General features: G+C 47.5%; 1 protein-coding gene across 8 annotated transcripts in view; it reads right to left on the bottom strand.

The window, feature by feature from the left end:
* LOC120948371 (ABC transporter G family member 23) overlaps positions 1 to 26,203 on the bottom strand; it is a 188,339-nt gene that overhangs the window by 7,004 nt on the left and 155,132 nt on the right. For 3 of the 8 annotated variants that reach the window (XM_049606647.1, XM_049606646.1, XM_049606642.1), the window contains 2 exons: positions 8,619 to 8,695; positions 1,179 to 1,340 (listed from right to left, as the gene is read on the bottom strand). In XM_049606647.1, coding sequence (XP_049462604.1) covers positions 1,179 to 1,340; positions 8,619 to 8,629 — 173 coding nt within the window. In that variant the 5' untranslated portion in view covers positions 8,630 to 8,695. Of the gene's footprint in view, positions 1 to 1,178; positions 1,341 to 8,618; positions 9,101 to 17,420; positions 17,495 to 17,554; positions 17,697 to 26,203 lie in introns of those variants that run through there. The other 5 variants (XM_040364621.2, XM_040364622.2, XM_049606644.1 and 2 more) reach the window with 5 other exon arrangements.

The following is a 26,203-nucleotide window of genomic DNA, read 5'->3' as shown; positions in this document are numbered from 1 at the left end:
CGAAGGAATGGTGCTGCTACACGCTAGCAAGGACGCTCAGCAAGGTGTGTACGGGGAAAGTGTACTTCAACAAACACAAATTCCTCTCCGCTCAACAACACCATTCACAAAAAAAGGTTAATTCTCGGTCAACCGAAAGCCCGTCATACACGGTGATTGAGGCGCAGGCAAGTGCACTTATAGACAACCTTTTTACACGGTTCGCTGGCTTTGAAGTGCGCCCCAAACGATGCACACAGCATAAATTGAGAGTAAAATTGCTACCTTTCATTTGGGACGCCAGTGCGACGTAGCAATGGAGTGAAAAACAGGGAAGGTTACTGATTTTGAAAAAAAAAAGTGGATGATGATTGGCAAAGCGCCGACACGATCCGTAATTACTTCCGTGGATAGTCTGCTAAAGCAACACATGTTTGGCACGATCGATCATCACAATTTCTGCAAGTTGTGCTTTTAATTTCTTCCCAACCTAAGCCCGGGGTTTTCCCACCATCCCACACGCGGAGCCACTCGACGAGCAACTTGAACTGACCTTCAAGGTTAATCCGCAAAGGCAAACGAACTCGCGCCCGTTTGGCAATTTCCACACACTGTAACAAACGCTGTGCATCGGAATGCTCTCCACATCCATGCGCGCTGGAAGAGGGCCGCATCGAATAATTAATGGGAGTGCGGGATGGGCGTGATTGATTTTTCTGTTACCGTGCCAAAAATAAGGCGCAAGTTGCCAAAAACCGTTCACATTACATAAGGAAACGCGCCGTGCCCGTATCGAACGAAAAACGCACAAACCTAATGAGTTTAGGGGTGGGCTTTTAATAAGAGAAACCGCGTTAAGACAATGTGGATGAGCATATTGAACGAAGCTGGGCAAAAATAATTAACAAGATCGGCGTTGCAAAATTGTCCAACCAACCAGGAACTAGCGTTGAGCTAAAGCAATCACAAGTCTGGTGTGTTGCAAACACAACCAAAAAAAGCATCATAACAATTTTGCACATAACATGATCACGATGAGTCATCGGTACCACAAACAGGTTTCGGATGACGGAAGATGCACACGAAGCGTTTGCGCTTGCGATCATCATCCCCAAGCGGTCAATCGAAACGAGCAGCGTTTGTGTGTGTGTGTTTGTTGTGATGTACGATGCACGCGGCCATTGTACGGGTGTACTTACATAGTTCCTTTGGCTACTGTCATGTTAAGATTCGATAGAACTTGATTTGGTTTCTTCTTGGTGCCGTACGATTTGAACGCATGCCGCACGGAGACGGCATTCTGCTGTCTGCTCCACATCGTCCCTCCATCGTCGATCGTGGCCACGCTCGTCTCACTGCCGCTAAAGAGAAGGGAGAAAATTGGGAAACACGGTTAGTTAATATTTTAATCACAAGTAGAAAAAAAAGGTTTAAAAATAGGCATTTAGGTAAAAATTAAGACAGCACAAAGCGGGTCAAATTGAATCAAACGGCACTGCAATATTGTTGCTGGTAAACGTGTAAAGATCGTATAGATACAGGCAGCGATTCATTACTGGCTGAACGGTTCGTTCGCTTCGCCTGATTGTATTCGTTGCGCTTTGCAGTCGGCTTACTTCCAATCCAACCGTAACCACACTGCTGCTGCCAATTGTTGTGCACATTAGAGGATGCTTTTTTCTACCCATTTTCCAACAATTCAAATACAGTGAGAGAGAAAAAAACACACAGATCGCGATTAGTGGCAAACCATCGCTGACTAATTGCAATTGCACATCTAGCCTTGATTCAGCTTGCCTGCAGCAGAGGGCGAGCGCTAGACGAGGCGCTCGAGCGCTTGAGCAGATCGGTCCACTTGCAGTGACGATCACACACTTTGATCCTTCCGATGAACTCCGTGCGGTGATACGTTTATATAACGGAGTGGAATTTTAACGACCTGCGAAGGAATGACGCATAGCCGCTGGAAAGTTTGGCCCGGATTCAACTAGGTCTAGGATAGAGGTTTGCAGTGAGTCGCCGCCAGTTGGTGGTGAACGGAAAATCGGTTTGATAATTAACCGGGTCTGACCGGTTGCTCTTGTGGAGCTGTTTATTAGTGGAAGTGAGAGTGAGAGCGTTTTCGGTAAAACTATACTTCAATGTATCGCGTCAGAGTTCCAAGTCGATCGATTCGCCGAGCTCCACGCGATAACACCAAACACCCGGCTCAAAATGTACGATGATAATGGCCTCGTTTGAGTTTGAGTAACCGCTACGGTTGACACAAATCAGTTGCCCCAACCCGGGCAGCGCTCTGACACACCGTGTGTCACACAAATTTTCCCATCCGTCCCGGCGATTCCGGGACTGGAAGGTCACATTATGCTAATGCCATGCGTAAGCCTCCCCCATATCCCTCACACTGCTTATCGAGCGTTTCGAAACAGCGGTGAACATCGGCTGCGCAATCGTCAACCATCAGCATGATCACCAACATCATCATCATCACGCACTGGTCAAACAGGCCAATCCCCTTTGTGGTCCTTCTATTTATGGCCGCATATGTGTGCGTGTGTCGACGCGTGATCGACGATCCACTGCGCACCGAAATAAACACCGCGCAAAGTACTTCCGCCTTTCGCAGGCGATCGCAGCCGCAGATCTTTGCCGGATGAATGAAAATAAAACAATTGAAAAAAAAATGCCCCTTGCCGGAGCACCGAGCGCAGGGTGGTTGGGTACAGTTGTACACCTGGATGCAGCGCCGCCTCTTTCGTTTATGGAAGCTAGATTTTGCCCGCAAGCTGTGCGCGAGGCCAGAAGCTTTCGAAAACTCCGCGCGAGGGCTTTCCAACGGCATTCGGCGTGTACGGGGAGGCCAGCACGCAGCGAACCAGCGGCTGGGCTGGTGAAAACCAGTTGCCGAGCGGTTGCAGTTGAACTTTCAAGGACACCGGAACGTTGGCCGCACGCTGAATCATCCTTGCAGGGTCTGCTCGGGCCGGGTGGACCCGGCAAGTTTTTTCTTTTGTGCTGCAGCATTGCCAACATTAAAGGGCTTTTAACGATCGGGTAGGGCCTAATAAAAAAGCAATAATCTAATGTGATACGATGTTTGCGAAATATTGAAATTCCAAAATTTAAAAGTGTATTTCAGTTATTAAACATTCCATCGCATCTTTAAGCCCGCAACACACATCGCAAGCAAAATGATGACGCTTGGCAACGCTTTCGTCTTACGTCAGGTGGCTTCGAGTTCGATCGCTACGGTACGGATCATGCGCGCAGGTGTGCGACTCCAGAACGAGGAAGTCACTTCGGTTCGAAGAAGATGGCCGTGAAGCAGGAAGCAGTACGAACAAAGGAGCCAACAAATACAGAAAAAAGGTGACCATTTTTGTTTCACCATACGCACCACCGTTTGCTGCCATCTTGTCTGGGAAAGGGGTTTTTGTTTTGGCCTGCAACCTGTCGCTCTTCGGGAGCCGCTAAGCAGCGAACGCATTTGACGGTAATGATGTTTAGACTTTGCGCCATGTTGGGTGATATTTCTTGGTTGTCTGCACTTTTGTTCATTAGGATTCTGTTTAGTGCCCGGCAGACCATAATATACATCATTACTTGCAAATGGACGGTAGACGCAGACGCTTCCAGCAGTACGAATATTCCACCTGTCGAATGTGATTGTGTTATTCTGAAACGGCCGACATATGTTATATGGGAACAGGGAAGCATTTTAAGACAGCTCGTTAAACGAAACACACTGTGACGTTCCATCGTCAGCAGCGGTCGTCCCATTATCACCCCCATGTCGTCTAAGTACAGTCGAAAGGGTGCTAACCTTGAAGATGGCCGCTTATAGTGCGTGGCCATCTACCTCACTCGACGCCGAGCGGCTCGCGAGCCAAGAGAAGGGACGAGAGAAGCAACAAAAAAAAACACCCGACGCAAAGTGGCGTGATGTGCGTACTTTGTGTCATGACCAATCCTCAATTGGTTTTGGTACTCTGCCCCTGGCGGGTGGACGCTAGAAATCTGAAACATTTATTTACCCTTATTACAGCACCGTCGCTGCTAATGCGCTACCACCGCTCCGCAGCGGGGTCACACATTTGCGTTTCGTTCCACCCAGTACCATTGACCAGTACACCATACCCCTTTTGGTCCCCTGGACTTCAATCCGCGGGGCGACCTTTCATGCTCTCCGCGCTCATGCGCTCCTCGCAACCCTGCGAACCGGTTTTCTAATCGAAACCGACCTCTGTACCTCGTGCACTTTACAGTGTGTACCACGCAAAGCCCCATCGCAGTCGCCTTGAAGCAACGCAGGGGACGCGGCAAAGGGGCAAAATTTGCCCCCCCCCCCCCCCTTCAAGAAACAGACGCAACTGCCATGTGGTGGTGCGTACCTGAGTGGTTTTCGCTAAATGGTGGTTCGCATTTTGAATACCAGATTCGATGAAAGAGGAAAGATGGCTGCATGGTGGTAAAAATCACCAGCACACGCACGCACGCACGCATCACTGAATCGAAAATGGGTTCGAACGAGGTTTGGTGCGTCGCCAATCGTACGATCGCTACCGATCGCACCCATACACAGGCGCCTGTGCCCGTGCGTCCGCTTAAGGTGGACACTACCAAACGTCTATTGACGGCACACACTAATGGCGTACGCGCCATCGCAAGGCTTTCTCTCACTCTAGCTCGCGGCATGGCGTTGTTGGATTGCCAACCGGCCAACCCTCTGGGGTGGGGAGACAGTCTGGAGGGAAGATTAAACAGATGAAACAGCAACAAACCAAAAAAAAAAAGACAGTTTGTACGACACGCACACACATTCACCCCGGTCCGGTGCAGCGGTGAACGAAACTGAATTGACCTTCGGAAATGTAGGCCGTCTCGTTTGTTGTATAACATCGCGATCGCGCACACACCAAGTCGGGCGCTGTTGTCGGTTGTCGGCGGTTCGTCGCCGCCACGGCCGTTGCAGTCTTTTTCACGGGCCAGCCGTTGCGACTGTTGTTAAGGCAAGTTTGCCGGTATAATCGAGAATATTTAAATCCTACAGAGAATCCTAAAATCCACGTTTATCCTTCATCACATAGGAAAGAAAATGTCGCAGATTTGGTATGCAAAGCAGGAAAGTATCACGCAGCTGTCAAAGGAATGATGACAGTCTTCTATGTTGTAGTACGAAAAAAATGTATTTTTTCCACTTTAAAGCCACCCAATGTGGTTTATGGCTTTAAACTTTTTTTTTAAAGATAATATCGTACACATTATATGGACCCTCTCCACGCCCAATTCACACATAAAAACAGCATCAAAACAGCATCTCCTAAATATGAGCACAACACAACGCTCACTCGAAGGCATGCCGGTCCACTATCGGTGTCACCGGAATGTTTCTTGTGATCATTTTATTGCTGTGTTACAGGCGAGCTTACAATTTCAGCTCCCCCCCGGCGGGCATATGGCGTAATGCGCACGCGAATAATCACCGCCACAGTAGCACAGCCCCGTTCGTTGCGCTCGTCGTTTCGCTGCGACCATCTCTTAATGTGGCGCAATTAAGCCGAAGAAAGGTGAAAAAGCACGATGCCTCCGATGGTACCGAAACTGCGGCCACTGGGTGGGTGAGCGGCACGGTTTGGAGAAAAAAACACTACACAAAACAATTACAACCCAAGCTCGGAACGATACAACCCGCGGTGGCTCCGTGCTGTCCGGAGGGGGGAAGGTAGAAGGTGGACAGGGTTAGCGAGCCGTTGTAAAACATTGACTAAAACGATCGCATTAGCCATCGCTGAATGGTTGATGATGGCTCAATTACACAATTGCTTTGATCGTGCTGCCCCACCTGGTTGGCCGCCCGGGTCGCCACCGTCAGCGAGCGAGCGAGTCCACAATCAATCTTTGTTGATCGGTTTGTGGTTTCGTTTCTATAGCGTTTCGGTACGACCGGGAAAGGGGGCATGCAGTGATTCATAATAAAAAACAAGCTCTGTTATACAAATTGCGTTTTATCATTGCGGATTGCTTCTGATGGCCAAAACAATATGTTAACATTAATGAAGAATATGTAGAAATGCGTAAACAGTAAATAAATGCGAACAATTTTCACGTAAATAATAGTAATAAAAATAACGACGGTGTTCTTTGTTAGCGAAAACTAATGTAACTAAGAAAAATATCTACAGTGTTTCTAAATAATAACATTTATAATTGCTGTTTGCATTAAACCTTACAAAACAGATATCGTTTACTGAAATTTTCTCTGCTTCGCTAAGCAGACGGCAAACGTTCTGTTTCAAATACACGGAAAAGGTTATAGGGGCCACGGGACGATGTTGAAGCAGATGTTATTGCAATTTAAAATGGCTATTACAGTCAGTTAGTTTGATGAAACCAGAGATAAATTGAGCAGAAAACAATCATGGATGATAAATCAAAGTTTGATTAGTACGGGAGTATATGTATATGTAGTATATGTAGAAAATATTTATCTTTTCCCACTACAAATTTGAGTTCAAAATACAACAGATGTTGAATGCAACTGTTATTTCAAATTAGCTGAAGACTTTCCCATATTTTATTTTAAATATTTATCCGGTATTTTTGAATCGGATAAATAACAGAACATAGTTGTCGAAAAACACTGTGCACATTATTTAAATTTACATCTTTTTGTCTCCTTTAAAACCATTGGCATAACAAAAACAAATTAAAAAAAATCCAAATAGCTTCAGCTTCTAGATACAGATGTGAAATGCATGACTGTAACATCGTACCAAGTCTAAATTCAAATCTAGTGGAGATCACATTTTTCACAAATCCCGTATAAACTTTCCTGCTTGTGGTGATTTCAACAGTCCCAGACAACGAACCCCCGGTAAAGGTAGTAGACATTCCCATCTTTATAAAATGGGAATAATACATAGCAAACATTACACAAAAAAAAATCATACGGTCGTATCGGGTAATTCGTTGGTCGAAAAACGTTCGTCGCTCATGAGTGGACAGGGTTGTATCACAAGATTGGGCAGTACAAAACCTAGACGGTTGTCTATTTTTTTATCAAAAGAGCTATGAAATGAGTGAAAATGAGCGTCGCGGCGAACGTTCCCAGGAACGAACGAGTGCCACGATACGGCCGATAGTCTAAACCCAAATTGGTTCTTGTGCAAAAATAATACAAATCAGAATGCATGTGTCTTAGATGTTTACAGCTCTCAAGCAGTTGTCATTTGTATTTACAGTCGTTGCCGCTAAATTTTGACTCTAACTCACTTATTTTTGTCTCGAAGGCACCAATTTTTGACAGCGTTTCACGATTTTTGCCTCGAAGGCATCAATTTTTGACAGTGCGCATCAATTTTTGCCTCGAAGGCATCAATTTTTGACTGTGAGTCAATCGCTTTATTTACAAAATTTTAAGTAATTTCTGAAACTGTGTGTTCTGAAATGATTGAAATTAAGTTAAATAGTGAATAATTTTATTGATACAATTTAAAATAAAACAATTGTTTTGCCAATTTTGGCAGTTTCAATGGAGTGAAAAAAATTGGCACGTATTTTCAGCTGTAAACAAAAGCTTTAGAAATTATAAAATTTCATCATTTTTTCTCAAGAAACAATCAATTTACACAGTTTTTGTATTTTTTATGAGTTGTGGAATAACAATTGTTAAAAATCTGCTTAAATACCTTGTAAAATTGTCATTATTCCTACAAGAGTCAAAAATTGATGACTTACAGACAAAAATAGGTGCGTTAGAGTCAAAAATTGATGCGCACTGTCAAAAATTGATGCCTTAGTGGCAAAAATTCATGCGCACTGTCAAAAATTGATGCCTTAGAGCCAAAATTTGGTGGCAACGACTGTATGTTGATCATCTTGATGTTGAAAAACAAGTTTTTGTTCAGTTTGACCAATGTTAATTTTACCAAATATCAGGCACTTTCCCCATTCTCTTTCGTTTCAGTTTTTATTTCACAAATGCTAACACATTTTTTTTACGGATCAAATTTTGTTTGATAGTTGTTCCAATCGTATGCATAAATCCAACTGTCATGTACCGTTATAATGCGTTTCATCTTATTTTCATATTCAACAGGCCTCATTTGACACACACACTTCGAAAAGAAGGCAGATAAAAAAATACTGTTTTTTGTATGAATCCAAACGATTTTGCAATCTTTAGAGACACTTTCGTCCGACCATAAAGATATTTATTGGGAGTTAAACCACCTTCATTGCAAAAAATCATTGCATCGAAAGCGCGAGTAATATTTCTTGAGCTTAATGTTTGGAAATTATTGGATTGTTTGACACTTGCAAACCGTTAAGGATCCTTTTACTTTGTTGTTTCAATTTCTGTACTTGTCATACAGTAGAATGAATCTTTTTTTTACTTTATGAAAAAGTACTTTTAGCACTAAACCAATTGTTTTACAACAATCTCCAATTCCTCTGTTTATTTTTCAATCGATTGTTAAACGTATCTATTTAAAAGCGATTCAGTTGTTCAGCCTCCGCCTGCCCAGTGAACTCTTTTACGTGACACCAATCACTTTACTCGCGAGATAGTGTTTTTTAGACACACACACACACACACACACACACAATAGGTGTATGATTGCTTCCGGTCTACTTACGTTATCAACATTTTATCATGTATTTCTGTGCGTCCGTTTGGTCGAGCGGGGTGTACACCGGTGGCGTAACAGTCGGCTGCAGCGGCGGCGGTTTTCGGTTGTTTGTGAGCGCACTTCCGTTGTCGGTTTGGCTGCTAATTGACGGGTTTTGCCGGGGGTTATTTCGTGGGCACCACCTGGGCCAGCACTTTTGGGGCACTTTTTCGTCCGGGGGAAAGTGGTTTTCCCCACAGAAAAAAAAGGAAAAGCGGCTACACACTGCGGCTGTTCCACAGCGGCGGAAGATTGTAATGTAATGTCCGGTTTCCCGACACAGTGGCCACTGGTGGCAGGCCGCGTCCACGGAACAGTCCTGGACAGTTTGCTTGCTTTTGTTTAGAACTAAATTGCACTTTATCCACAGTAACACTGCGCTGATCACTACGTTACCAGGTGATGAATTTAACCGAAATAAAACTTTTATCGAAACACGATTACATTGACTGCAAACAGGAGGGAAAGGCAAAGGTTAATCACGCGTGGCTCACGGAAGCAGAACAGCTTTGCACAGCTTCGTTTCAGGTTTGGCACAACTTCCGCGGCGAGTTCTAGCACCGAACTGAACTGAAAGTCGGGACGCACACACTACACACACCGACCGATCGAGGGGGGGTGGGGGTGGTGCAGGAGAGGGGAGAGCATTGGCACTGTGCAAACTCGACGCCCAGCATGCACAGGGACACGGAATCGGCAGCCGGCACTAGGATGATGACGCTGAAAAAAGACAGCGCCGGCGCGGAACAACGCGGGAAGTGGTGGAGAGGGCTGATGCTAAAGGCATTAGCATCTTCCGAGCGCCGTAGATCGCAATCGCAAACCGGTAGTGGGCAGTGAGAAAGTGAGTAACTCATCCCCCGCCAACGCTCGGTTCTCGGAGCAGTTCCGCATCGTTCTGCCCCATTCCCGACGCGAGGCGCGTAATTTCCCACCCGCAAACAGGGTGGGAGGGGGGGGGGGTGTGTTTGAAAGATGGAAGACGACACGGCGTTCTGTGGTTTTTGTGGTTTGGTCGGTGCTTCCGATCGCGATGCGCCCGAGGAGGCGGTAAAAAGTCTCATAAACTCCGCCCGTGCAGCACACTACTGCCCCTTGCGGCAAACGCTGTGGCGCGGAGACGTGCAGTAAACAAGCGAACGATCTTACACTCCTCGCTCGCGGGTTACGACACTGCACGCGATCGCGCACCTAACACCTCCCAACCCCCCAAACAGTTGGAGCGGCTGAGCTTTCGAGTGGCGAGCCTGGATGGATGGAGCAGCAGCAGTTCAATTTGCTGCATTCCGCTAATGCTTCAGCGCACGGGCAGCAAACATCGATTTCAACATTTTGCATCCCACTGCACCGACCGACCCTCCAAGCGCCGACCCTCCAGCGTGCATAGCGACACACATGCACACACGTTCGCATGCGATTGTGGTTGGCGCGGATTCGTTTCGGACCAGAATTAAGCAACCCCCGGTCCGACTGGTTTTCCGACGCGAAAAACATTCAAGCAAAAGTGGTGCTGCGCATGAAGAGGACATGGCGTATGTGTGTGTGTGATTGTATGCACACGCACACAACTCTACCTATTTGCACAGCAACGCGCACACACACAGCCCAAACCAATCACACGAAGGACTTCTTGTATAACCACACTTGTGCTAATGGCAGCCGTACACGGTGGAGGTCTTTGGCTCGCTTGCAATGGATCGTTCTACCACACAGCCAGCCACACAGTTCATGGCTCTCGTTACGTCGCTGAGGTGGTGAGATGGTGTGTACACAGGGCACGGGGGACCGCGAGCAAAACAAATTAACCAACATCGACGCTGTTGCCAAACCGCCAAGAACCGAACGGCGTACCAAGAACGGTTCGACGGCCCCCAGCGCGACTCGCGGTCGCGGTTTCGGTTCTTCACGTGTGCACTGGAAGGGAGGGGCGAGCGAATAGATACACACAAACACTCAAATTGAGAAGGGCTGATTGAGGGAGGGGTGGAGAGCATTATTGTGCGCACCGTTAGCTACAAAACCCTCCGTCAAACCGTCAACGCGTTCGGTCGGCTACTGTGGCAGTTGGATGAGATTGCAACATTTCGTGGTTGTTGGTGTGTTTGAATGTTGTTTGTTTTGTTTTTGTTTTCATCTTTCATTTTTTGTTTTCGTTTTCTTGCTCGAATCTCATCAACTTCTGGGTGATGACCGTTTTTTTCCAGACCGCTCAAACAAATGGATACAATTGAGGCCACTCTACTGTGTTTGGGCAGTTCGCTTGAATCGCAAGAGCTAAAATTCGATTGCTCTGAGGCGCAAGAACACTTTGCAAACGAGAGAAAAAACACTTACAGTTTGAAGTTCTTTCTTCGAGTTGGTTGGAAATTTTAAGCAACAGGCGTGTAAAATGCCTAAATGATCATCAAACCAAAAAAAGGATCTTCCTGAATAAGTAATTTGATCCAGCAGCAGCAACCCGACCGCGTGGCTTACCCGGTCAGCAACAGAAACGCACGCACGCTGTCAGATGCCACACGGCCCGATCGCTCACAAACATTCACAAATGTGCTATTCAAAATTATTCCCCAATGAAACAGAAGAAGAAGAAGAAAAAAACACGCAAAAATTCAGCAAATCTTGTATCGGCGTGTGATCTAATATTTGCCATCCCGCCAACGGAAAAAGATTTGCTTTATGCAAATGGGACACATTTTATGTTGCTCACAATTTCGCATATCGCATTTGTGTGTGTGTGTGTGTGTGTGTGTGTGTGTGTGTGTGTGCAAAAGCCAGCCAGAAACCTGTTCCGCACCGTGATACCGGAGAACGGCCAATTTGGATGTGATTCCTCCCCGCGCTGTTTTTTTCCCTTCTTCTGCGTCTCAGCCAAGACGAGCCTTCGACTAGAGGGTCGATTGTGAGCTTTCGGTCGAACTTCGGTCGCACACGCACGCAGTAGGAAATAAAACAGGATCTTCTCGTCCCCAGCCCGGCTGAACGACAGGAGATTGTACTTTTCAGGGGGGATGTGGTAAAGCTGGCTAAATTTATGCAGCAATGCGATCTGGTGGGCGAAGCGGAAGTCAAACCGCGCGCAAGGTGTCGCGAGCAGGCCAGCAGAAAAGGTTTCATATCTTGCCAAAAAAGCGGGGAAAGAAAATGTTAATTAAAGAGGCAATTTTAAGGGTGAAATGATGGCAAGCTCTGTCCAGACAGATGAAAAGGAAGCTTTTAGCATTATTTATTCCACTTTGGAATGCGTAAGTGCGCAAATTCTTCTCCCAGATCCTTTCCAATCGCACACGGAAGCACGGACTGACCTTGCCGCCTTGTTAGCGCTCCGACGGACTTTGCTTTGGGATTTTGCTAATGCAGGTATCAATCAGTAAGGTGCGGTGGGCGCATTTGCATGCCTAATGCAGGCAGGACGGCTAATGACCATAATGAGCGTAGTGCGTCTTTGTTTTCCCCCTGTACGATTTGCCTTAAAATATTTCTCCCATTTTTTTGTCGTCCCCGCTCATTACTTCGCCATAATGGGCGCGAGCGGCTAGCAGGAAGCGGATGCCTTTTGGGATTGAGAAGATGACCCAGCCAATTTGCCCGGTTCTCACACTCGATTCTGCCAATCGAACGGCTCAATTCCGGAACACGGTTCCGAATGCGGATAAGAATTTCACGCCCGACGCCCGTTCGATAAAAACAACAAGCACAAAACAATGATGCCGTACGCGTGAAGCGCAGTGATTAGCCACGCAACCGGAAAACACAGACCACCGCCCCCGTGTGTTGTGATTACACTCGGTGTGCTCGGTGTGTCTTCGGTGCAATCGGTTAGAACAAATCGGCGCGCTGCTGCTGCTGCTGCGTTCGATTGCAATCCCGCGCGCACGCAACACGCAAGCGCAACAGTGGGCGCAAGCACGCACGTGCGCGGGGGTTTGGGTTTTCCCATCATTTCCATGCGGTTTCACATTTCCATCGCCTCATTTCGAGGCCAAACGGTTACGGGCGTTGTGTGCTGTTTTCGGTGTGTGTGTGTGTGTGTGTGAGTGTGTGCTCCATTGGGTAGAAACCGCTCGGACCGCGACGAGTTCACTATGACGTTAAAAGTGTTTGACAGAGGGACAGTCATAGACGCGGTGGACACATTCCGGATGCCTGCTCATCGTGTCGCTCGAGTGTGAGGTGTAAAAGGAGGCAAGAAAAACACACCTTCAACAAAACCAAAAGCATAATAAAACACTGCGCGGCCGAGGGAGCTCGCGCGGGCGCGCACATGCACAAGGCGGTGGCAAGGTTTCTTTCGCGGTACGGCGACCGAAGTTGTGCAATGGTCAGCAGTTCCCGACCGACGGAAGAGTGCAAAAACAGCACAAATGTGTTTGCCACTGTCACCAGCAACAGCTGGGATTGGCATCGGTGTGTGTGTGTGTGTGTGTGGCTCCGACTGCTTGCGAGCAGGAGAAGTCGCAGAAGCCCGAAACCCGGCTGAGCCTAAACTTGGGCCTCTTTGGACGCGTGTTCTGCAGCGGCACGGTCGCTCCAGCAGGTCCAGATGGTGTCCTACATTCCCCAGCTGGGTGGGATTATGCAAAATCTTTGGACGGTAGCAACGGGCAACAGGTCGCCGAAAAGCTCGCCCAACCTTCGGCGGCCATATGGGCGGCTGCTTAGCAAAGATCAACTTGCACAGGGAGGGATAGAGAGAGAGCAAGATCCAGTGGAAAACCTCAGCCATCGTCACAGTCTTGCGCAGTCTTGGCCGTGCAGGTTGCCGCACACCACCGAAGTGTGTGTGTGTGGTTGCAATTATTATTATTATGCACGATATGTTGTCTCGCGCAGTCCGCAATTGGAACGCAATACTCTTCGGTAGCCGCACCAGCACTGCACACACACACACACGTATGCACGCACGGCCTCTTTTGGGTGGGGAGTGTGTGGTGTGAAAAGTCGTGAACGAAAAAGAGGGCCAGCGAGGGAGGGAGGGAGGGAGGAATGGCAAACAGCGATTATCCAATTCGATTTGAAATCGTACTTATCTAATTCTGCCATTTTTGCGCACACGGATCGTTTCGGTTGCGGTTTCGCTCACGCACATCAGGCGCCTATTTGTATAAGTGTGTGAGTGCTTGTGTGTCTACACGGCTGCATCACCCTCATTCTGCGAGGCGACTGACTGCTTGCCGAAGAGCTTAAGAAATGTCCCTCCACATGTGTTAGTGTCTGCAGCAACAACAACAACAACAACCAGCCAGTATGCATTGTGCACGTCAATCTGTGTGTACCGCGCGGCCGTCGCCGCCTGCCGCTGGCGCAACTGGTTTGGCCACCCTCTCCATTTCACCCCCTCCCGCTCTCTCTCTTGGCCTGCTACTGCGTGCGAATCATTGACGGGGTTGCGGCGCTCGAAAACCACCACCAGCTTGTGTGTGTGTGTGTGTGTGTGTGTGTGATTGTGTGTGTGGCTGAGCGCACACAAGAAAAACCCCCATCCGTGAAGGCCTTTGGCTGGCCGCAGCAGCCTTCTTCTTCCCTACCCCGTGCGCAGTAGTGAAACTTTCGATTTCTGGCACGGCATACACACGGGCGCACGGGGCAGGGGAAAGGGTGAGTTCGCTTACGGTTAGCTTCTTTTTCTTCGCTAGCCAGCCACCAGCAAAGAACTTGAACGAGTCCGCGCGGCCCAAAGCTCACCGCGCACGGTATGGTGAGTTTTCAGGTGGCTGAAAGTGAATTACCTTCAACGTGGTGAGTGAGGAGAACCTCCCCTTTGCCTCCCCACCCCGCACAATCCCTCCCCAAGAGGCCTCATGCACTTGTCGCTGAGGCCCAAAACCGAGCCGATACAGAACTGCATCGGCTACATAACGGTAAAACTGCAATTGCACACCATCGCCGGGGGGTGGTTGGTTTGGAATTTGGAGAAGAGCCTTCGCATCGGACAAAGAAAACTATGCGAGAGTGGTTGCCTGTGCGAGCGTGCGTGTGTGTGTGATGGCGAATCCTTGCAAAAACGGTACACTTGGGAGGGGAGTTTGAAAGTGTTTCAAAACATAAACACACTTAGAAGCACACAGCCACACGCACGCACTCGGTTACGAGCACGTTGCTCAGGGACACAAGTGGGTTTGCTGCGCTGCGCTGTGTACCAAAAAGCAAAAGCAAAGCCAAAAAAAGCGTTCCAGCCCGCCGCTGTTAGAAGGCTCGGTGGTGTCCGCTGGTTGGCATTGACTGGGCGGGTGCAGGCCTTCTTCGACAACCCCAAAGGCCTTCCTCCAATCGAAGCGATGCGTCCAAGCGAAGATGCGACATTAAAAACGAGAACGAGTTTTCTCATCGCGCATTCAAGTCTTTTGTTTTGACGCTTTTTGGTGGATGATCGCAGCCATGTCTTATCGATTGGGGAATTTCTTCTGAGTGCGAGAGGCAGAGAGAGAGAGAGAGAGATAGAGAGAGTGAAATCGAGGATCGCTTCAAGGATCTTCACCGGACACTACACCTACCAAGCACGGATGCAAGGACGCACTGGACGCACAAGGTTCAAGGCAATCCAAGGTGTTGGAAAAGTTTCATTCAAAATGCATCTTCATTCGTGTTTTTGAGGGTTGTGAAATTCAACCACACTTTCAGCGTGTTCGGGGCGAACCAACGCGAAAGCGAACGAGCTTTGATCGCATTCCAGCAAAGGTCCGAGTGCCGCCCAGAGCGCCTTTTTGTTTGACCTTATGTAACCAGATTCCTTTGAGGCTGTCCCTCCCAAGCACAAGCAGACCAATCAATGGGGCCGCTCCGGCTGCCGTCCCGCCTTGCAGGTAGAACTTCTTGCGGTGCATTATAATTTGAAGCCTGCACCGAGCGGGTGGCGGGTGCACCGAGGTCACAAACGCCCCAACAGCGTAACGAATTCTCAGCTGCGCAATCGATACGGCAGCTAATTGCCGGGGATCGAACCCGGCCTAAACGTGTCGAGGAAGGGAGAGCAGCACGGCAGCCGGACGGTGGTTGCTGGCGTTGTTTTAAACCGGTCGCATTATCCTCGCACGATGCATAATGTTGCAACAGCATCCTCCAGCGTACGGCGGCGGTGCACCAGCCGCGGAATGGCAATTGCGCAAAAAAAGGGGGAGTCGCTGTTTTCATTGCCTCGCCCGGCGTGTGTTTATGGGCTGTTCTGGGGGGAGGTTTTTCTTCGTTTAGGAGACTCGCGATAGGTTGGGAACTGTGGGGTCTGTTTTTATCGATCAAAACTAAAAGGGGCTAGAATCGTGCCCGGTTCCCATTCGGTCCCAATCGGTCCCAATAATGATCTGTGAAACCGGGCCACATGTCGGTTAGAAGAAAAGCGAAAGGCCTGACGACAGGGAAAAGGCCTGAGACTGCTTCACATATGTCGGAGGGCCAATCGGGGCAAGAAATCGAGACAAATGAGAGTGAGAGTTGGCTTCTTTTTGTTTAGTCTCTCCCTCTCGTGGCTATTCCAAGCTAATGTCCCGTAAAACATCGATTTAGGATGGTGAGGCGGGGGCCTTTTTTCTTCAGCTCATAGATTCAGCTGGATAGATATTGATCGCTCGGTTGACCAATGGCTGGTTTTTCTTTACAGTCAATTTCATAATGCAGCAAACGCTTGGAGCAATGCTAGTTAGGGTCGCGAGCAATAGCGATCAATCTTTGTTTGTTTCACATTCACTAGGTAGCACGCACCCATCGTACGCACTAAATTACAAAGATCTTTGTAACACACACACACACACCCAAGCCCGTGTAATGTGATGTAAGGTGAGGTTTTTTGGGAGTAGAAATTTAATAATACAATGTACGGATAAAGCCCTTCATGTGCAGCTTGTGCAGCAATTGCTATTTGCAGCATCGTGCCCGCTCCACACAGATTCAGCCATCGCCTTTTGCGTCTCTTCCTTCTGCTTCCTCTTCTTCTTCTTCCTCTTCTGCCCTTACTTCCATCATCTTTTTCCAATTTTCTTTCCCTTCCCCCCATTATCTCGCGCGCGCTCGCCCTGTCGTAACCAAAAATGAAAATTCATTCACACACAACTTTTCCTTTTCATTGAATGCAGCGTACCACCACCACCACCCAACTCCGATCATTTTCACTCTCCAGACAGGTTTCCACTACGGCGCGTGTGTGTGTGTGGCTCCCTTTTACGTTTGCTCCACCATATTGCATCCCCTACGCTCCGCCGCGCGTTTGCACCATTGCGTAATGACAATTTTCCTTCCTATCCGACAATCTTCTTCTCAACCTCGCATCATCCTTTTGCGAAAAATAGGGGGGAGGGGAGGGGGAATGGTTCTTCTTTTCATTTCCCGTTCCGAATCGCGCTTTTCCGATTTCGCACACCTCGCGTATTATCGTGTGTACGGGTATGTGTTTGTTTTCCTTTTTTCAGTGCCGTTCGGTGTACACTTTGGTTACTTTTCGGTTTCTTGGGGTTGTAAACCACCACATACACACACACACGCACAGATATTTGCACTCATTTGCACAGTATGTGTTTACTGTGTGCATGCGTGTGTGTGTTTTTAATTTAATTTCGCCACAAATAAAAGTTAACACATCCTAGGGGTGGGCGGGGTGTTACATGGGCCAACTAACGGGTTACACTAGTAGGTGAGTTTTCAAAACACACACACAAACAGACACACTTTTCACCGTAGCTCGTTTGCAGTAAATATTAACTCTTGTCTCGGGACCCAAATTTTCACCTCAAAATTTGTTTGTGATGGTCTTCAGATTCGTCAATAAATCCCTACAAAAATCACCATCACTGCCACGAAACTGCCCGAACCATCAGAAACGGTGTGCACTTCACGACTGAACGAAACAGAGGCAAATAATAAATACAAAAAAAAGCACAATCACTGGCACAGATTGCCAACACCATCCTCTTCCTAACCTGTTTCACTTTTGCACTCCACCACTTCTGCCTTAGCACCTTGGGTGCCAAAAGGGACCGCCGCAACACACTCACAGAAAACCGCGCACAGAAACGCAACCACGAGCACGAACGGCCAACAGTAAACTGACAACACACGCTGAGGCCAGCCCGTGCCGAGACCGTACCGTCCGCGCACGACGGATAATTATACGCCCGCTCTCTCTCTCTCTCTCTCTCTCTCTCTCTCTCTCTCTCTCTCTCTCTCTCTCTCCCTCTCTCTCTCTATGTGCTTTTCGCTCAACCGAATGGCCAGTCGAACCAGTCCGGCCAGGGTGGGGAGTCGAAGAAGACGAGACAAAGTTGCGGATCTTTCTCTCCCTCTCTCTCTCTCTCTTTCGGTGTGTAAAAAGGTTTGAAGATCGGTCGACGATCACGAAGCGTGCGTGTAGACCGATCACGGCGTGCTTTTGCGCCTTCGGGGCCGTGCAGAAGACGTGTTTTTTTTTTTGCTTTGCTTTGCTGTTGATGCCACCACCGCGAGGATGGCGCAAGCAGCTGTCGCATTTGCGTTTTCGGCTCCACTTCGGGCCACTATGTGTGTGTGTGATGGGCCCAACTGACAGCATCTATGGGCGGTAGGAGGAGGGCTGTCAGTATGCTGTCTAGTGGCGTACGGAGGAAGGGAAAGGTATGCTGTGCTGTGCGCGAACAAAGAATCATTGAGCTAGTGCGCGCACTTGGCGACACAGTGAGAGAGTTGTCCAGTGGAATGGTTCGTTTGAAATGATTCCTTTTAATGCAATTAGGATACAATTAATCATCTTTTTTTTTGAAGTGTGACTCTTAGTATAGGGGCACAGTTTTGCATCACCTCGTTTAATTACCATTTCGGTCAATTAGAGCCACGCACACCCAATAGGTTACGATTCACGTGTCTCTCTGGGCTGCGGTTTTGCCCTAGCAAACTGTGTCGTGTTCGCTTTCCATTTTTTTTCGCTAATCAATCAAACACAAGCCCTCCGAGCAAGCGCACTGTTACCAGGCTTCTTTACTGCCCGGCACGCCAGGGACGCTCACGGATGGTCAGAACGCACCGGCACGAGTGTGCCGCCCGTCTGGGTTTAGATTGAAGGTTTTCTAGTCCGGGTCCGGTGCAACCGGTTCCGATGCGAGCGCGAGATTCATTCACCACCGTGCAGCAACCCAGCGAATGGGGGTGAGACGAATTAATATAACCCGCTCACCGTGTACACCGGAAGTAGTGGCGCGCTTGATAACAGTGCTCAGACACTGCACTGTGCACTATTATCCGGTAATGATCTAATCGGCGGCTAAATCGATGCACCGATGCACTTGAGCAAACGGGCGGCGCGAGGCGGACATTCTACGGCGTAAGTGGCTAGAACCTTACGTTTTGCATCGCGCAACAGGCCACAGCCAAGGACCACTACACAGAGGGGGGGACGCACTCGAAAGAAGAGCAAAAACGTGCCCGTCCGCAACGCACCGCAGCCACAGGGACATGAGCTTCCGGCTGGGTAAATTTATTTCACCAACAGTGGCGCCCACGTGCCCGCGCAAACCTTGGCGCCTTTGAACTGCTTTAACTGTTGACCCAATCGGCCCAACTCTCCCCGGTTGGCGACAGAGCGGTTTCTGTGTGAGGTGCTAGAAATTCCACGCCTCAAGTAGCAGGGCGACAAGTGAGTCAAGAGGAGCCGCTCAGGACACACTGCCAAACCGGCGTAGGACGTGGGAAATCCACGCGTAGCATCAGATTTATCCTTCGAATCGTTACGAGAGCACACTCATTCTCCGGTGCTTGATTTTGTAAGCCCAATAACAGCAGGTACACTGACGACAGCAGTTTACGTTTGCAATTGACGGAACTGACCCTTGCGACTTCAAATGTGTGTGTGTGTTTGTGTGTGCTAGTGGCATCCCATGGCTTCCGTCACGAGAACGCTTGACACAGAGAGGCAGAGATCGAGATGTTCCTCCGCCAAGGTGCGCAGCAGGGCAATGTTCAAGCATTCCTAGCCCATCGCGTACTGCCACCCGCAAGGTGTTAAGTGCAGCACAAACAGGCACAAGTGGCCAAGTACGATTGACGTAGTGCACGGTGAATGATGATTTTCCTGTGAAGCTTTACACACTGAACGGCTTCAGTGGCGACACGCGGGCAAGATCTGGGAATCACCCCGCACTCCGCAGGTTCCGGTCGGGTGAGCGTTGAATACATGGACACGCGACACCAGCGCCAAGTGGACACCCGCGGCTCGGGATGCTTGGGGAATCTTTGCACTGTAATGCCGTGTAATGGAATGGCCCATTTGCGAAACACGACAATGTTGGCAAGGAGAGAGATGGTAAGTGGCTGGCAATATACTTATATACAGTGCCGGGAAGCGTCGTTAGTCATTGCAGTTAACGAGATCTAAATAAGGCTCAATTTACAGCTGGATGTAGTTGATCTGCAGTGACGTGCAGGAAAAGGGTGGATTCCAGTGCGGGATGTAAGTGCAGATTGTGGATCTATGGTGCGATACTTAAATGGATATGTCATGCTAGTTTAATATTGACTGTATGGAAGTCATTTAATTGTTTTATGTTATTATAGCTGCCTTCTCTGTAGCTTAACGATCTGCAATAGCATTTTCTTAGGATTGAAAATATATATTTTGAGGAAATATGTCTATATCTAAATCAATGTCTATGAGGAAATATGGAAATATCTTAAAATCAGCTCGGATCTCGAATGGAATCTACAGTCGGGAACTTCCTCTTCCTTTCTGGTTGTTCTGGGAATAGTTATTGATCATTTGAGCAATTATCCCTAGCAATAACATGATGAAGGATCTGAAATGTCTCAAATTATGAAAAAGTCAATATTATTGAAACAAAGTCTTAAATCTTGGAATATTCTCTATGTAAAGTTCATCTAATATTTATTTGTGATGCTTCCTCTGTGCATCTTCACAATTGCTTGGACTGTTGTTGGTATGATGGCAGCAAAAGATGTTTAATTTTAAAATCAAATCCTGGATCAAATCCGTTAAATCCTTTATAAGATTTTATATTAAAAACATAATATAGCTAAGTACAACAATAAATAATTTATTCTTGCTACGGGGGTTCTAGTCGATAGAATATGATCTTGATGACCGGCATGTCTCTAGTTACTATTGGGTGAAGAAAAAGACCGTTGCATGGATTGCGGACAAACCAAGATTACCAAAAAAGTGTGTTTGATTCCCTAGAACTTCTTGAACTGGTTGAAATATTCGCTCCTTGCAGAAATCTAAGGGCTCGTGAATTTTCTACATATTCCACCGCGACAGACTGTCTTTGGATCGAATTAGCCTCTTCTCCGGTGCATACAGACCTTTCATAAATTGGCAGATTGCTTTGAATTTTCTTAGAGTGGACTTTCTGTTTCCTTTCATATCCTTGATTATCCTTCCTTCCCATTTTCCAAGACCCATCAAGTTTTAAAGAATTAGTTTTTAGCTTTTCCTATATTGTTCAACTTGTCTAGCCTCAAACTTTTTTGGAATTCTTTGCGACTAGGAGATCTTTACTAAAACTAGGATAGCATAAGATATAGTTTAACCTATTAGGCAGACAAATTACTTACGAACTTACTTATAGTCTTACCTCTTAGGCACTTTACCAATTAAATGACTTCTAGTGAAGGAAAACATGTCTGTTTGTTGACTTGTGAGATTTGTATTTAATCACCGATCATACTCTACTGCTCTCTGTCGTCAACCATTTTGTGACTTAAGTAAAGCTTCTTGCTGGACCTACTGAAGCCCTTGAAGCATTTCTCTGGCTATACCGATTTTTCTAATTTCTATTTCGACTCACGAAATACATTCACGAGCAGCAGCAGCAGCAGCAGCAGTAGTTTACGCACGCAAAACGGTTGTGTGCGTTTCAATTGCTCAACACCGAGTCCGACCGACGAAGGTCACTGTCAGCGCGAAGCTTCTTGCCACCCAAAAACTCGGCACCAAAAACCAAAACGCGCCCAACTGTGTACAGCGAGTTTCGGGAATTATTAGCGCTGCTCATCATCATCATTATGGCGGTGATGTTGCGTTCCAATCAAATTTCAAACCCCCTCGTTACGGACACACACACACATACACGCGCGCGCCCAAAACCAAAACGGAACCATGGTCGATGGCTGTCGAAATTGGCGCTATGATGCTACACATTTCACCAAGACACCGAAGCATGGTGGCGTGCCACAGATTGGCCCTGTCCCGGCTATGGCCGATACGTGCCCGGCATAAGAAGTCGTCGTCTTCATACCCGCGGTAGACAATGGAACCCACCAAACCGCCCGGGCTCGGGCCCAGCCGGTAACATTGAGCCATTTCCATACGTTCTTTACGTTCCAGCATGGGTGGAATTTGGTGGTGCGTTATGCGAATCGCGTCCTACGCCTTCACGATCCGTCGGCCAGATGCGTTTATTCGAAAGTCGGTTTCGGCTCAGGGTCACCCGTCAAAAGGGGGAAGAGAGAGGGAGAGGGCACGGCTGCTTTGTTTACCTCTTTGTAACTACATTCGTCTTCAAAACAGTGCCTTGTACGGTAGAAATCTTTCTCCCGCATCACGGGCCGACCGTGCAGTGCCATACACACACACACCGCTTGATCATGAACTTGATCCCTCCGGAACGTTAAAGGGTCAGCGACGGATCTTGCACCACATTGTTACGAGTGCAATTCAAAACTGTGGCTAAGCAAATGGCACACGTTTAACGCACGCGACGGGTGGTGGTAGGTGTTGTGATTGCAGCCGCTCGACAATAGCTCGTCCTTGACGTTTGCCTCCCAGGCCGTCAGCGTCTTCGACTGATCGTCTGATCGGTCGTATGGCCACGGTTTTTACGAGCAGCGGCGGGCCCCATTAGCAAAAGGACAAAACGGCAATCTACGACGAGGCACAACGCCGTGTACAACGCGATTAACGACAGCACACGTTGTTGGCTGTCAACAGGCCGTTTGCGCTGTTGTAGCTCTTTCTAGCGCGGCAAAGGATTCGTCGGATTAGTCGTCGTCGGAGTGGCGAAAGCTGGCACTGCGTGACATTCCGACCCGGGTCGTTAAAACTAAGACCAGCAAGGACATTCGCTGCTAAAGTGCGCTTAGTGTGCACACATTTGCGTACCGTTTTGGAGGTTATCCCGCCCGCGGTGGAGCATTTGTACGATGGAAAGCAACATTTTATTAGGTGGTTTGATGTGCAACCTTTGCTTTGCACCTGCGAGGCATCTTGCTTACGACTAACATGCGCTATCGGTTTGTGCTAACTCCTTAACTACTACTTCAACAGCTGCTCTCGGTAAAATGTTTCCATCAGTTTTTTGTTTGCTAGTTGGACACTACTGTTTTTTAAGCTGTGTTTTTTCCTACCATCCGATGACGAACGACGTACACGATGAACGATGTATCATGGTTTGTACTTTGCACCTTCGATCTTACTGCTGCTGTGGCACCCCCTTGCACACAAACACACGCACGCCGCGCAACGCCACGATGACGAAAATTGTTGCAAAGGCAAGGCAATGGAAAGGGGAGGGAAAGAGAGCGGGAAACCGGGCTTTCCAAGCATCACCACCACTGCGCTAGAATTGAACCGCAAAGGGAGAGGGGGGATGACATGTACGTCATTGGATCGCCAAGGCATGATTTGCATTAATTGAAGCCTTCCGCTGAGCTGGAGGGCACGCTTAGATCGCGCGAGCTTTGCCGTAAGAGAAAGGATGTCGTTTTTTGTTGCTACTGTTGCTGCTGCTAACGCTCGGTACAAATTGCTACGGCAACAACTACTACAGCAACAGCAACAACAAAAAGAGACACCAAACATTAGCTTAATTCTTTTTTTACCGCCACTCGATCTGTGTTACAGTGCGAGCCGATTTTTCCAACGCTCCTGTGGCTGGCTGTGCTGCACCGTTTTTTCCATTGAACAGCTCACAGACGGCGATGGCCTTTGAATAATCAATTTTCCATTGAGCAGGAAAATTACGCGGCTGTGTTGCAATCCGGTGAAGGATTTTCTTCGGCGGGTCGCACGTTGTGCCGTTTCTGGCAGCACGATCGGTTTAATAGTGACCACCGTTTGATCGACAAGTTGCAGGCTTGCCGTTCGCTTGATCTCAGTGTCTCGTGGCCCAACAGGTTCCATGGTGTGAAGGAGCAACGGGAGCGAAGATGAAAGGAATACCAAATTACCTCGATGACAGAGTGTGACGAATTGTTGGAAATTGTGATGAGATCGTGACGTGCCGGTGCGCTACTGGGTTTTCGGTCAGGAGTGGGATGGATTGTACAATGAAGCGTTGAGCATTCCAATAAAATTGCTTTGGCGCCAGGAGCGGGATTAAGTGGGGAAGGAATAATCTTGTTGTGAGCAAAGTAACATCGATTATGTCAAACTTTGCATGGAATTAAAGATTGTACATTCATCGTTTAATGGAGATTACATTTGCCTCCTCCAGTGTTGGGCTAGTTAAACAGGTCTTCAATGTTTTACCAGTCTCAATAGGATTCTTACAGGAAATAACTTATTTGCTCTACATCCTTCGCTGTGCACGTTGCATGGTATTTGACTGTAATGTGTGTGTATGGTTTATCTGCGTATGTAAATGTTCGATACAACGTGTTAACAACTTTTTAAACGATCGGTATTCAGTAAATTGAAATTCTTTGAAACTTTCGATCAAAATTTAGTTTTTATGAATTGTTATCTTAATTATAATAGAATAAAGAAATAAAAATGAGTATCAGTTTTGAGTTATTTTTCAAAATCGCGAGACTGTGAAGGGGTAATTACCCAAGAATAACCTTTTTGTGGACACATAATTCATTGAATGCATCAGGAAACCTCCAGATTTATCACCATTTATCATATTTATGGAAATAATCTGTTTGAACTAGTATCGAACCACTTTTTTCATTTATTAAGGATACACTCAAGAAGCCAAAACCTAAAAGGGGGGAAAATAACTTTGAAATAGGAGCAGTAATACTTAATAATATCTAGTCCATGGTAAAATATACAACACTGAAGCACTGCTTCAAAATAATTTATGAACTAGCAAGCAACGTAACAATTACTAACAATTTGCATACATTGAAAGGGTCTAGTGGTGCAAAGCGTCATTTCAAATCGACTAGTGGTTCAAAGAGCATGTTAATAGTTTGAGAAAATGTCCAAGAATTAATTGCGACGTTGTACTACGAACTTCAACTGAAGGATATTGAAACGAACTGGACAGAAAGCCTCTAAAATAAACTTTGCCAAACAATTAGAACTTACGATTTAAATTAAGAAACAAGAAAACGATGATTAATGTAAAACTGAAACTCACTGAACCAAAATTGAAAATAGATTGTATGTAAGAAAAAAAACAAAATGCTTCAAAAAATACCTGTGTAATCAAAATAAACTCTTTTATATTACCGCACAACAAAACAACAACATATCTACAGCAATGCACTTTTGAACAACATCGTACAACAGTTTAGCGATCAGTCTGTCAGCCTCAGACAGTCTCCTCCGACAGTGGATGAAGTAACACGCTGGCACGCACGCGGGGGAAAGGTTATTGAAAATTCGGTTTTAATTACCCCCTGACTTTCTCACCCGGCGAGTTGTATTTTCAGCAACGGAATGAGGAACACCAGGCTCCACCAATCGGTACCAGTACCAGGGAAGGGATCACTGTACCACCAGCAGTGTAACACAACAATAAACGGTCGTCGATGAGTATGGTCCCACAACAAAAATGAATGAATGCACGCCAGAGATGAAGGTGTCGGGGTTGGGAACGGGTGGGCCCTGGGCTGGGGCGGGTTACGTAATGTCAAGGCCTTCGCCTGTGAGTAGCATTCGCTCGGGAAGACTTTTTTTTCGTTACAACCATTTCTTTGAACGATCGACTTGTGCCGATCGAGCCTGGCGGTGCGTGGCCGATTTATAAAAGCTCGATATAGTTAACCCAAAGTCAACACACAGAGAAACAGAGAGAGAGAGAGAGAGAGAGAGAGAGAGAGAGACCAAAGAAAGGGTCGCAATCGACGTTTGTGAGGTGATTCCCGTACAAGACTCAGAAAAAAGCGATTATTTACCCTACCGTCGATCGCGTTTGCCTATTGTTGAGCAGGCCGCTGCCGGCAGGCCAGGGTTGGTAGGTTCACCGCAACTGATGACGTGGCAGCACTGTGGCGATGATGAGGTTGATTGGATCCCGCATGACAAATGGCCTTCGATGGCTTTGTTCGGTTGGGTCCGGGCCAGGACACTTAAGCTTGACCTTCTTGTTTGATTACTCGGATCGGAACCGCCGCCCAATACCTTCATCGCCATCACTCTGTGCCCTTTCTGTGCACCCCCTTTTTTACGCAAATGAATGACGACTGCAACCGTCCACGACAGTCGCAGATATCTGGTTCTCATTATCTGCTGGCGCGTATTTACGACCCGGCCCGGCTGGTTTATTCCGTTTTAGATGATGTGACAAATTGAATCCCTATGACAGCTTGATCGACAATGGCCACGGTGAGCGAGTAAAGGACAAGGCAGTTCGTTGCAACGACCGGGCAGGGATAGGAGCAAAACTGAGTAAAATGCTTTGTTTCAGACATTT

Source organism: Anopheles coluzzii, chromosome 2 (assembly GCF_943734685.1).
Source record: "Anopheles coluzzii chromosome 2, AcolN3, whole genome shotgun sequence".
Classification (NCBI taxonomy): domain Eukaryota; kingdom Metazoa; phylum Arthropoda; class Insecta; order Diptera; family Culicidae; genus Anopheles; species Anopheles coluzzii.
Note: the sequence above shows the minus strand (reverse complement) of the source record. Positions and strands in the feature narration are given on the sequence as shown.